Source organism: Macaca fascicularis, chromosome 2, assembly GCF_037993035.2.
Source record: "Macaca fascicularis isolate 582-1 chromosome 2, T2T-MFA8v1.1".
Taxonomy (NCBI): domain Eukaryota; kingdom Metazoa; phylum Chordata; class Mammalia; order Primates; family Cercopithecidae; genus Macaca; species Macaca fascicularis.
Genome location: NC_088376.1, coordinates 104448613 through 104461344, shown reverse-complemented (window position 1 = coordinate 104461344; position 12732 = coordinate 104448613). Strand labels below are relative to the sequence as shown.

General features: G+C 39.4%; 1 protein-coding gene across 16 annotated transcripts in view; it reads left to right on the top strand.

Moving 5' to 3' along the window:
• ULK4 (unc-51 like kinase 4) overlaps nucleotides 1-12732 on the top strand; it is a 701729-nt gene that overhangs the window by 333331 nt on the left and 355666 nt on the right. For all 16 annotated transcript variants that reach the window (XR_012431020.1, XM_074031785.1, XM_074031786.1 and 13 more), the window contains one exon: nucleotides 4442-4490. Coding sequence is in view for 15 of the 16 variants with exons in the window: in XM_074031785.1 (XP_073887886.1) it covers nucleotides 4442-4490 (49 nt within the window). In the remaining variant the exon portion in view is untranslated. The remainder of the gene's footprint in view (nucleotides 1-4441; nucleotides 4491-12732) is intronic.

Genomic DNA, 12732 nt, shown 5'->3' with positions numbered 1-12732 from the left:
CATTTGGTAGAATTCGACTGTGAATTTGTCTGGTCCTGGGCTTTTTTTGGTTGGTAGGTTATTAATTACTCCCTCAATTTCAAATCTTCTTATTGGTCTATTCGGGGATTCGAGTTCTTCATGGTTTAGTCTTGGGAGGGTGTATGTGTGCAGGAATTTATCCATTTTTTCTAGATTTTCTTGTTTATTTGCATAGAGGTTTTTGTAGTATTCTCCGATGGTAGTTTATATTTCTGTGGGATCAGTGGTGATATCCCTTTTATCATTTTTTATTGTGTCTATTTGATTCTTCTATCTTTTCTCTTTGTCTAGCTAGTGTTCCATCTGTTTTGTTAATCTTTTCTAAAAACCAGCTCCTGGATTCATTGATTATTTTGAAGGGTTTTTCGTGTCTCCATCTCCTTCAGTTCTGCTCTGATCTTAGTTATTTCTTGTCTTCTCCTAGCTTTTGAATTTGTTTGCTCATGCTTCTCTAGTTCTTTTTAATTATGATGTTAGGGTGTCGATTTTAGATCTTACCCGTTTTCTCCTGTGGGCATTTAGTGCTATACATTTCCCTCTAAGCACTGCTTTAGCTGTGTCCGAGAGATTCTGGTACATCATGTCTTTGTTTTCATTGGTTTCAAATAACTTTATTCTGCCTTCATTTCGTTATTTACCTAGTAGTCATTCAGGAGCAGGTTGTTCAGTTTCGATGTAGTTGTGTGGTTTTGAGTAAATTTCTCAATCCTGATTTCTAATTCGATTGCACTGTGGTCTGAGATACTGTTTGTTATGATACCCATTCTTTCGCATTTGCTGAGGAGTGTTTACTCCTAATTATGTGGTCAATTTTAGAATACATGCTATGTGGCACTGAGAAGAATGTATAGTCTGTTGATTTGTGGTGGAGAGTTCTATAGATGTCTATTAGGTCCACTTGGTCCAGAGCTGAGTTCAAGTCCTGAATATTCTTGTTAATTTTTTGTCTTGTTCGTCTGTCTAATATTGACAGTGGCTTGTTAGAATCTCCCACTATTATTGTTGGGGGTCTGCGTCTCTTTGTAGGTCTCTAAGAACTTGTTTTATGAATCTGGGTGCTACTGTATTGGGTGTGTATATATTTAGGATAGGTAGCTCTTCTTCTTGCATTGATCCCTTTACCATTATGTAATGCCCTTCTTTGTCTTTTTTGATCTCTGTTGGTTTAAAGTCTATTTTGTCAGAGACTAGGATTGCAACCCTTGCTTTTTTTTTTTCTTTCCATTTGCTTGGTAAATATTTCTCCATCCCTTTATTTTGAGCCTATGTGTGTCTTTGCATGTGAGATGGTTCTCCTGAATACAGCACCCCAGTGGGTCTTGACTCTTTATCTAATTTGCCAGTCAGTGTTTTTTAATTGGAGAATTTAGCCCTTTTACATTTAAGGTTAATATTGTTCTGTGTGAATTTGATCCTGTCATCATGATGCTAGCTGGTTATTTTGCGCATTAGTTGATGCAATTTCTACATAGTGTCATTAGTCTTTATATTTTGGTGTGTTTTTGCCATGGCTGGTACCAGTTTTTCCTTTCCATATTTAGTGTTTCCTTCAGGAGCTCTTGTAAAGCAGGCCTGTTAGTGACAAAATCCCTCAGCATTTGCTTGTCTGGAAAGGATTTTATTTCTCTTTCACGTATGGAACTTAGTTTGGCTGGATAAGAAATTCTGGGTTGAAAATTCTTTTCTTTAAGAATGCTGAATATTGGCCCCCACGCTCTTGTGACTTATAGGGTTTCTGCAGAGAGATCCGCTGTTAGTCTGATGGGCTTCCCTTTGTAGATACCTGACCTTTCTCTCTGGCTGCCCTTAACATTTTTTTCCTTCATTTCAACCTTGGAGTATCTGACAATTATGTTTCTTGGAGTTTCTTCTTGAGGAGTATCTTAGTCATGTTCCTGAATTTGAATGTTGGCCTATCTTGCTAGGTTGGGGAAGTTCTCCTGGATAATATCCTGAAATATGTTTTTTAACTTTGTTCCCTTCTCCCTATCACTTTCAGGTACACCAATCAATCATAGGTTTGGTCTTTTCACATAGTCCCATATTTCTTGGAGGCTTTGTTCATTCCTTTTCCTTCTTTTTTTCTCTAATCTTGTCTTCATGCCTTATTTCAGTAAGTTGATCTTCAATCTCTGATATCCTTTCTTCCACTTGATCGATTTGGCTATTGATAGTTGTGTATGCTTCTCAAAGTTCTCGTGCTGTGTTTTTCAGCTCCATCAGGTCATTTATGTTTCTCTTTAAACTGATTGTTCTAGTAAGCAGATCCTGTAACCTTTTATTAAGGTTCTTAACTTCCTTGCATTGGGTTAGAACATGCTGCTTTAGCTCAGAGGAGTTTGTTGTTACCTGCCTTCTGAAGCCTACTTCTGTCAATTTGTCAAACTTATTCTCCATCCAGTTTTGTGCCTTTGCTGGAGAGGAGTTGCAATCATCTGAAAGAGAAGTGGCATTCTGGATTTTGGAATTTTCAGCGTTTTTGTGCTGGCTTTTCCTCATCTTCATGGATTTATCTACCTTTGATCTTTGATGACCTTTGGATGGGGTTTTTGTGTGGGGGTTTTTTATGTTGATGTTGATGTTGTTGTTTTCTGTTTGTTACTTTTTCTTCAAACAATCAGGCCCCTCTTCTGCAGGTCTACTGCAGTTTGCTGGAGGTCCACCCCAGACCCTGTTTGTCTGGGTATCACCAGTGGAGGCGCAGAACAGCAAAGATTGCTGCCTGCTTCTTCCTCAGGAAGCTTTGTCCCAGAGGGGCACTGGCCTGATGCTAGCCAGCGCTCTCCTGTATGAGGTGTCTGTCGACCCCTGTTTGGAGGTTTCTCCCAGTCAGGAGGCTCGGGGGTCAGGGACCCACATGAGAAGGCAGCCTGTCCCTTAGCAGAGCTGGTGCTCTGTGCTGGGAGAGTCCCTCTTGTCAAGATCATTAGCTGTTCTCTTCAGAGCTGGCAGGCAGGAACAATTAAATCTGCTGAATCTGTATCCACAGCCGCCCCTTCCCCCAGGTGGTCTGTCCCAGGGAGATTGGGGTTTTGTCTGTAAGCCCCTGAGTTGGGCTGTTACCTTTCCTACAGAGATGCCCTTCCCAGTGAGGAGGAATCTGGAGAAGCATTCTGGCTACAGCTGCTTTGTCCTGCCCAGCCTCCTTAGCACTATCAGGGAAAAACCACCTACTAGTCTCAGTAATGGCAGAGGTCCCTACCCCCACCAAGCTCAGTCGCCCCAGGTCGACTTCAGACTGCTGTGCTGGCAGTGAGAATTTCAAGCCAGTGGTTCTTAGCTTGCCGGGCTCCCTGAGAGTAGGACCCGCCGAGCGAGACCACTTGACTCCCTGGCTTCAGCCCCCTCGGTTCTGTCTAGATGAGGTTCCAGGCGCTGCTGGGGTATGAAAAAAAACTCCTGTCACTACCTCTAGCTTGGTGAATGCCCAAACAGCCGCCCAGTTTTGTTCTTGACACCCAGGACCCTCGTGGTGTAGGCACACACAGAATCTCCTGTTCTGCAGATTGCAAAAACTGTGGGAAAAGCGTAGTAACCCGGCGGGGTAGCACAGTTCCTCACGGCTTTCCTTGGCTGGGGGGAGGGAGGTCCCCAGCCCCTTGCACTTCCCTGGTGAGGCGACGCCCCACCCTGCTTCTGCTACCCCTCTGTGGGTTGGACCCGCTGCCTAACCAGGCCCAGTGAGATGAACTGGGTACCTCAGTTGGAAATGCAGAAATCACCCGCCTTCTGTGTTGATCTCCCTAGGAGCTGCAGACCAAAACTGTTTCTATTCGGCCATCTTGGCCCCTCCCTGGATGTCACAAATACTGTTCTTAATCAAAACTGTGACTTTTGAATGATTTAGGTTTTATCAAGGCTGTTTTCTCTTTTATGAAAAAATTCTTCTATTACAATTGATGTCAATTGATAACTAGATTTGATGAGGGAAAGTGCCTAGTGTCTACCAGGTGATTGGTGTCTAATTTTTTTAAAATTAAAGATCATTAAAATTCATCATACATTAATTCGTTAATGCTGAGAAGACAGCTAATGAGGCACATATAAAGAATTACAGTGTGTCATTTTATGATTTAACAGTGCAGAGAGGGTTGGTTACATTATTTCGGATGATATTACCTATTTTGATAGTCTTTATAATAATTGTGAATTTTAATTCTTACATTAAAAATACCAGTCTATTTGAGATTTTACTTGCTACACATCAATAAGGCTAAGCTAGCAGTCACTTGCAAAAAAGCCTCATATTTCTTGTTTAATAGCTATAGTTGTGTCTTAGAAATGAATGTTTAATCATACTTTTTCTTAGTCATGGAATTTTAGCAATAAAACATGGGGGCTGCAGTGCTTTATATCAGGCCATCAGTGTAAATATGAATTGTCTAATGTGTACCTATCTTTTTATCTTTTTTTTTAACAGACTTGTGGAAGAAAGCAAACTGATCCCACTCATTTTTGAAGTAACTCTGGTAAGAACGGAAATGTGCATTTGAAATTCAAATGAAATTTTGAAATTGTAAAGATTTTAACCACGTTGTATGACTGTGTTGCTAACCCTGACTCTGCCCTGAAGCATTGTATGTCCATCATCATCACACTTAACCTCACTGGACTTCAGCTTCCTTATCTATAAAGGAATGTCAAGCTCTGAAATTAATGTAGTGATACTGGTTAATGACTGCCCTCTTTCCACAAATCTTTTACATTTTAGCTCTGTTGTATTACACAATGTATATTTTCTGACATAGATTACTTTATCTGAGGTTGGTTTGTATAGAGAGGGAAGAATAATTATTGCTACACTTCAATATGAATTTTCTGGTGCTCAGTATGAAACCCTCTGACTTTGCAGTTACTGGGTACCAGATAAGCAGTTTTATGCCTGTGGTCAGAAAGTTGTCTTCTTCAGAACTTAGAATAGCTTAGCTTCCATACACCATTTTTCTGTTCACAGAATACAGTTTAATTTAAAACCATCTGTTAAAGAAAATCTTTCCTCTGTGTTTCCTATGTGTAGAGAATAAAATGGGATGCAGGGCCAACTTTCTTTGTCTCTGATAAATCTCTAATTATGCCAAATGCAGATCTGTGAATTAGGTTGAAAATTGAGTTGGTTCTTGCAAGCAAGTGCCCATTGCCAAAGAAAGGTTCTCTTGTGCCTGGGTGTATTATCCTCTTCTCCTAAGTACTTTACCTCCCTCGCTCAGTAACAGCACAAGGCACAACAGAGGGGGCACTTCCCCAGCCAGATCAGCCTAACTTACCTTGGTCATCAGTGGGGGAGCATTAGTTCTGATAGTCTGATAACCATACAAATGGGAAATAAACTTTCTTTAATCATCTTAAAATAGTATTCTATAAATCATTTGTGTTCTGTCATGTCCGTATGGTGAAAAGTTTATTTTTCTTAGCTACAGATTTTCAGAAGAGCTGAGTGGATTTGCTGAGCTATTTGCATTGGATGGGGAGTAGAAATGGGAATGGGTACTATTCCCAGAGCACGTTCAGGTGACAAGATGACAGCTGCCTTGATGAGTGGAACATGTAAAGTTAGTGCCTGGACTGAGTTGCTTAGAATTGTAAAAAGGGATTTTAGAGAAAGGATAGAGAAGAGGCAGATGAAGAAATGTGGCGATCAAGAGCTCTCTAATGGAGATGTTAAAGTTTCACCAGTGATATGGATATGTGTATTTTTCTACCTTCAGTCAGATACACATTATTTGCCAATTTGTTATGGAGTTGGATTTGTTTTGGAGGACAGTGGTCTAGCAAACTGCTAAGTTTGGCCACATGGTTGGGTATGGGGCAAGAGCCAAGGCTGTCCGAACTCAGCCACATTTGAATGCATTTGGAAAGAGACTCATTTTATAGACATCCTGGAGCTAGAATGGGCCTTAATGGGTCTACATGAGTCATTCTCTTGCTGTGGCAGGAGGGCTTCTAACCTGTTAGATCAATATAACTCCTTTTGTGGCTGACAGAAAGTTGTTACCTTATCCTTTGGCAATCATCTCAAGGTCTAAAATCTCAACATAAAAAATTTCTTTTGGTGTGGTGGGTGCCTGTAGTCCCAGCTACTTGGGAGGCTGAGGCAGGAGAATGGCGTAAACCCGGGAGGCGGAGCTTGCAGTGAGCTGAGATCCCGCCACTGCACTCCAGCCTGGGTGGCAGAGCGAGACTCCGTCTCTAAAAAAAAAAAAAAGAAAAAAAAAATTCCTTTTGGTAGTTTACCAGAACCCCTTCGTACTTGATTAATCTCTGTGTACTGAGCACCCAACAAGTGTTTTGTATTTTACAAACCATAATAAATGTTTAAATAATTGATTAATGCCACAATTTGAACCTTGTCATTGTGGTGTAGCTGTCATAGGGAATGGGTAGAAGGTGCCATCTACCCTCCAGATCACCATTTTAGCCAGTCCTGAGCCCTGTGGTCTTGCAGGCATGTCAGGGATGGTGCTCTTTCTCTAACCAGAATAGTTCCATGCTCAGATTTCTTGTAGGACATTATCTGAAAAAGAGATCTTGCTGCTAAAAAGTAAAGAGAAAAGTGTTGGAAATCACTGCTTTATGAGGCAGGAGTTTGATGTCCTTGAAGAACATTATTAAATTCCTATTCTACTTTTGTCTTTTTTGAGTTGAATAATCTCAACTTTTTTCTGTGTAGAAATACATTTTTCAATCGATGAAATGTCTTTGTAGCAGTTATGCTGTGAACTATTACTTGTCCTTTTAAAATTGTTGTCACCAAGCTAGATATAATACAGTATTTTCTTGATTCTGTGATGCACATTTTTTTTCCCCCAGATTTTAACATTTCTGAAGCTGAGATATACTATCCAAATCAATGGTGTTTTACAGTTGCTTTCAGCCAGGTGACCTGGTTGTCATTGCCTTAACCAATTTATTTCAGTTTTATTTTCCTTTTTATAAATGCCTAAAAGTGATATATTAAAAAATCTATGTCTGAATAACTCTAAAAGAGCTCTTTCATAAAAAGAAGATAAAAATTCTAAGTAATAAGAAACCATGTCATAGTTTAATTGGCAGCATTTTTCTTTCTTAGTGCTTGATAAAATAATGGTGCATCTTAGAACTGATGGATTTCTAGTTTCAAGGAAACATAGTATATATTTCAATTTGGTTTGGTTTCTAAGTTTGAGTGCCTTGGTGGTGTCTAGCATATGTATGGCAGCTTCTTTGCAGTGATTTAATCAGAAGAAGGCATAATGAGAAGATTGTATGGGGCCCTGCATGCTTGGCTGCTACTTATGCCTTCTGGCAACCCATTAAGAAAACAGCGAAACAGCATTTAATTCTTTTAGCTGGTAGTCTTCTGTGACCTCCTGATGGACTTTTTTCTTTACTCTTAGCCCATCCCTGATTTTCAGCTTCTGTCTGATGTACTTAAAACCTGCTTATGAGCTTTGTAACTTCCTTCTTCCTTTCTAGAGTTTCTCCTATGATATGCTTCTCTCCTAGATGTCTTCCATTAAGAAAGTGAGCCTGTCTTTTCTGATGGGCAGGAATTGCAGGCAGCTTCTCTGTTTTTTCCTGTAGTTATGCAAGCAAATGAGGTGGAGGAACTGCAATTCTGAATTTGACATTCTATCTGTACAAAATAGCCAAGTGGAAATCTTAGGAAGAACAGACATTTCTGGAATTGTGTGGCAAACTACGAGCTCCAAGTATGGATTCAAACTGGTTAAATAGATAACCAATTGAAATTAATTTTTATTATTTTGGAAAAAAAATAAAAATTATCTCCAGTTGTCACTACCTACTGAGAAGGCACAGTGCTGCTTCCTGTCTGGAGGGCTAATGGGTAGGCCCTCTAAGTTCACGCTGCAGGGAGAGAGTGATGTGTACATGCATGATCAGGTAGGAGCGTTATAGGAGCTGTTAACGAAGGTAGGCGTGGAAAGCTATGCACCCCGGGGAAGGGAGTGACCACCTATGAGAGAAGTGGGGGAATCTCACAGAAGGAGTAACCTTTGAACAGGGCCTTCGGGGAAGAGGAGGACGTATTCTGAGGGAAAGAGGAGGGACTTCAACTTGGGGAATGGCAAGGCTAGGTCAGTGTACTCAATGCTGAGTATACTTGACTCTCAGTATCCTCGTGGGATTGATTCTAGAAACCACCCTTATACTAAAATCTACAGATCCTCAAGTCCTTTGCATATCCTTCTGTATACTTTAAATCATCTCTGGATTACCTATAATACCTAATGCAATGTAAATGCTGTGGAAATAGTTGTTACACTATATTTTAAAATTTGTGTTACTTTTTCTTGTATTGTTGTTTTTAATTTTTTTTTTCTGAATATTTTTGATCTGTGGTTGGTCAGGTGCACGGATGTGGAACCCATGGATAGGCAGGGCTGACTGTTCTTAGATGTGCCCAAGTGTAGGGAGCATGGACCATGGAGAAATGGTAGGAAATGAGGGTAAAGGGTAGTTTGGGATGAAATCCTACAGGGCTTTATACTGTGGTTATTTCTTGTTTGTTTGGCTTTGCAAATAATTTATGCTCTTTAAAATCATATAGTATCCTCTACTTGAAGAAACAAATGTCTAGAACCCCTGTGCTTTAGGAGGCGTGTGCAATGAGGAGGCAGGCTGATTGGCTACAGGTTTGGGACTCAGCAGGAATCAGGCTTGGGTCATGGGCATGCACTGGAAACTTGAGTGTCCATGCTCCTTCAGTCACTAGAAGATTGAAAGGGCGGAAACTAGATTCTGGGAGTTTCTGCAAGTTTTCATCAGTGAGGTTTTTGAGATCAGTCAAAGGGACTGTGGGGACGGGAACATAAGATACAGAACAGGTCTCAGATGTCCGATCTGATGTCCCAGGAGTTCTAACATCACATTCAAGGCGGAGAGTGGGCAGAATGTTTTTAATGCTGAGCTCTAGCTTCAGGTTTCCTGGTATTTGGCAGGACAAACAGTGGAGAAAGCCAGGTAGCTGATGGCTTACAAAAAAATGCTGTTGTGGGAGCTGGGTGTTGTTCCCCAAGCAGAGCCCATCTGGGTGAGACCCCTGCATTTTCGCTGGCAACACAAGGCAGCTGTGCTGGACAGGGAGTGGAGGCTCAGGCAGCACATGCTGGATTAAGCTGAATGCATTCGTATTATAGTATATACAGTCTTCACGGTCTACCGCACTAAGGCAGTCCGCACTTGCTTAATAAATGTGGGTTCCTGAAAAATGTGAGCCTTCAGAAGAGTCCATTGTCTTGGCTTTTGAGTGCAGAATTGCTGTGGAGGACTTATATTTTCTCTCCGCTTTTTCAAAAGAGTTTAAATTGCTTTTAAATGTGCCTTAAGTGTGAATTTGGATGTATCAGCCTTTGGAGTTTGCTATAACTCTAATCTTTCTTCAATTTATTTCAGTGGTTTATGTTTTGGCCTACTTCAGTAAATCATTTTAATGCCAAGTAATATAGGTAATCTCTGTTTTATTGGAAAAAAATATTCGTGGCAGATTTTCCAATATAGGCCAAAATATTGCTGTCATGATATTTTATGTGTCTATTTCAAAACAAACAATTAAAGAGCAATTTCAGTGGCAAATGTTAACAATAAAAATTGGATTAGCAATACACTAGTTTGACAATTATATTGTTTTAACAATTCTCAAGGGTAGCAATTGAAGCAAGCTTCAGTAAATCTTTCAAGTCAACTGTATTTTTAGAAAAGAGTCTCTTTATGGACCCTTGAGGCCCAAAATAATCATTGAGACACCAATGCCATCTAGACAGACAGTCACATTACATTTAAGGAATGTTTTCAGTCCTGGGCATTCATCAGGCTTATAAGATTTGCTCCACTCTACTTGTAACTCAACAAATATATGTTGGTTCTTAGAGTACGTTAAAAAGAGAAGTTTCTTATTTTAAGAATCTCATGCTTATGTTAAATATACTATTAACAAAATTTTGCTATGCACATGAGTGAATATTTCTATAATAAAATAGAAAATAAGATTAAAAAAATATGCGTATTGGCTGGGCACGGTGTAATTCCAGCACTTTGGGAGGCTGAGGCAGGTGGGTCACTTGAGGTCAGGAGTTTGAGACCAGTCTGGCCGACAGGCAAAACCCCATCTGTATAAAAAAAAAAAAATTAGCCAGGCCTGGTGGTGCGTGCCTATAATCTCAGCTACTGGGGAGGCTGAGGCAGAGAATTGCTTGAACCCCGGGGGCAGAGGTTGCAGAGAGGCGAGATCACGCCACTGCATTCCAGCTGAGGTGACAGAGCAAGACTCTGTTTCAAAAAAAAAAAAAAAAATTGAATTTTATTGTCTTCACTATTTTTTTTTTTTTGAGATGAGGTCTCACTCTGTCACTCAGGCTGGAGTACAGTGGCACGATCATAGCTTATTGCAGCCTCAAACTCCTAGGCTCAAGTGATCCTCCCGCCTCAGCTTCCCAAGTAGCTGGGATTGCAGGGGTGTGCCACTGTGCCTGGCTAATTTTTTTTTTTAGCGTTTGTAGCGATGAGGTCTTGCTGTGTTCACCAGACTGGTCTTAAATTCCTGACCTCAAGCCGACCTCCCACCTTGGTCTCCCAAAGTGTTGGGATTATAGACATAAGCCACTGTGCTTGGACAGAGAACAAGATTTGATTAAAATTTCAAAATGCTTGACTTAGGAAGATACTTTTAAATTGATACAATTAACACCTGTTGAATGCAGTTGATAAATCTACATCTATACCCATTCAGGGCTTTTCAAGATTGAAGAATAGAGCCATCTAACAAATTTTTGTTGTATACAAAGGTGACTTTATACACTGCTAACATAGACCGCCATTAAAGTATATGTGAGGTGTTTCTTTTGGGAATGAAAATGGATTTGTATAAATCCCTTCTTGGTGACTTATGTCATAAATACATGTTTGCAAAATAACTTTCTTGGGCTGGGATACAATCTATTGATACTGCATTGAATGAAGTGAAGTTGCTCATATGACAACTGAACAATAACTTTAATCTGATCAGCTCCACATTACCTGAATAAATGGGCTGAACTAAGTACAATAAACATATTAGTAAATGTGGGCTAAATAAAGCATTACTAGTTTCTGCATAATCAGTCAAATAAAGAGAAATTTTATTGAGATAAAAACCACATATTGTACCCAATGAAAAAAAAGCTAAAATAGAGCTTAGTATATCTGTGACCAGGTACAGGTTACATATTAAGAATGTGTTGCATGTAACTCCTTTCAAGCCAGTAGAATCTTGAGTTTTATCATCATCATTCTTGTTTCTAGTTCTGCTCTACGTTCTGCTCACTTTGAGGAAATAGTACATATACATTCTTCCTTCTCTCTAAAGGAGAGTGTAGTTAAAAAACACAGGAGAGAAGTAGATAAGTGATAAGATGTTGAACAATGTACTTCCCAAGATCAGAAGCTTTTGTAGTTTTTGTTTTTACTTCTAATTGATTCAGGAACTGGAAAATGAAATAGTAAGAAGGGCCAGTGTTCTTCAGTGTGATGAACTCACAAAAGGCAGTGGATGTGGCTCCCCTGAAATCTGGCCATGGCAAGTAATAGCACTGAACTTCTTCCCTAACTCTGAATAACCTAACTCTCAGTTACATTGGCCAACTTTGGTTTCAGGCTTGTGTTAAAAAATAAAAGGCTTACTGTGGTCAGGCATTGCTCAATCACACTACTCCCAAAACATTTGTATTTGGAGTTCTTTGATAGATGAAACAAAGTAAAATGACTGATGGTAAATGCAAAGAATTACTGGAAAAGCCTACTGTGAAATCAGTGATTACTCATTCTCAATATGACACCAATGAATGTTACTTTTTCTCAAAATTACTCAGTATCACAGGACCCTATAAAGTTTATTCGTGAACAGAAACAAATGAGATTATCCACTTTTTAAGAAAGTAGAAATGTCAGCAAAGCGTTACTAGTTTTGATTAAATAAAGCAGCAAACATCCAGTAGCATTTGCTTTTGATGCTCTTCACATTTGTTTTTTTGGATGGGCAAGAAAAAGAAGAATTTATGTGCTTACCCAGAGCTGCAAAGGATTTTCAGACGGACCCAGGAAATCTGATGTACTAAATCAGTTTACAGATTTATGGGAAAAGTAGAGCTTTAAAAATAGTTCTAGCAGGTGAAATTGCATTTTGGATTTATTAGAGATACCAAATTGGAAAAAGACATACAAAGTCAGTAAGGGCAAGTTATTACATAGAAATTTTAGGTTTATCTTTTTTTTTTATAACAAAAACACTACATGCTCGTAAAGGGTTTAAATAGCACAGAAATGTCTAACATAGCATGTGGTGGTCTCCCATAATTTCATGACTTATAGCTAGTGAATGTTCTCCTCATTATTTTTCATCCATGTATTGTATGTCTTTTGTCAAAAATGGGACCATACTGAATATTAGTTTGTATCTGTCTTACTTTATAATGTCCATAGCAGCAGTGGTAGAGTGTGCATGTGCATATGTGTGCATGCAGACATGTCTATGCCCATGTGTATGCCCATGGGTATTTTTTATTCTATTTAATGACTATGTAATATTTATTGTATTTAGTATAATTTGTTTAGCCAGTCTCCACTGATGGATGTTCCAAATTTCTCCCCAACTTTATAATATGTGGAAAAAATGAACAGGATATCTTTGTCATACCTTTGTCTACCTATGTGAGTTTCTATAGGATAAATTTTTGAAAG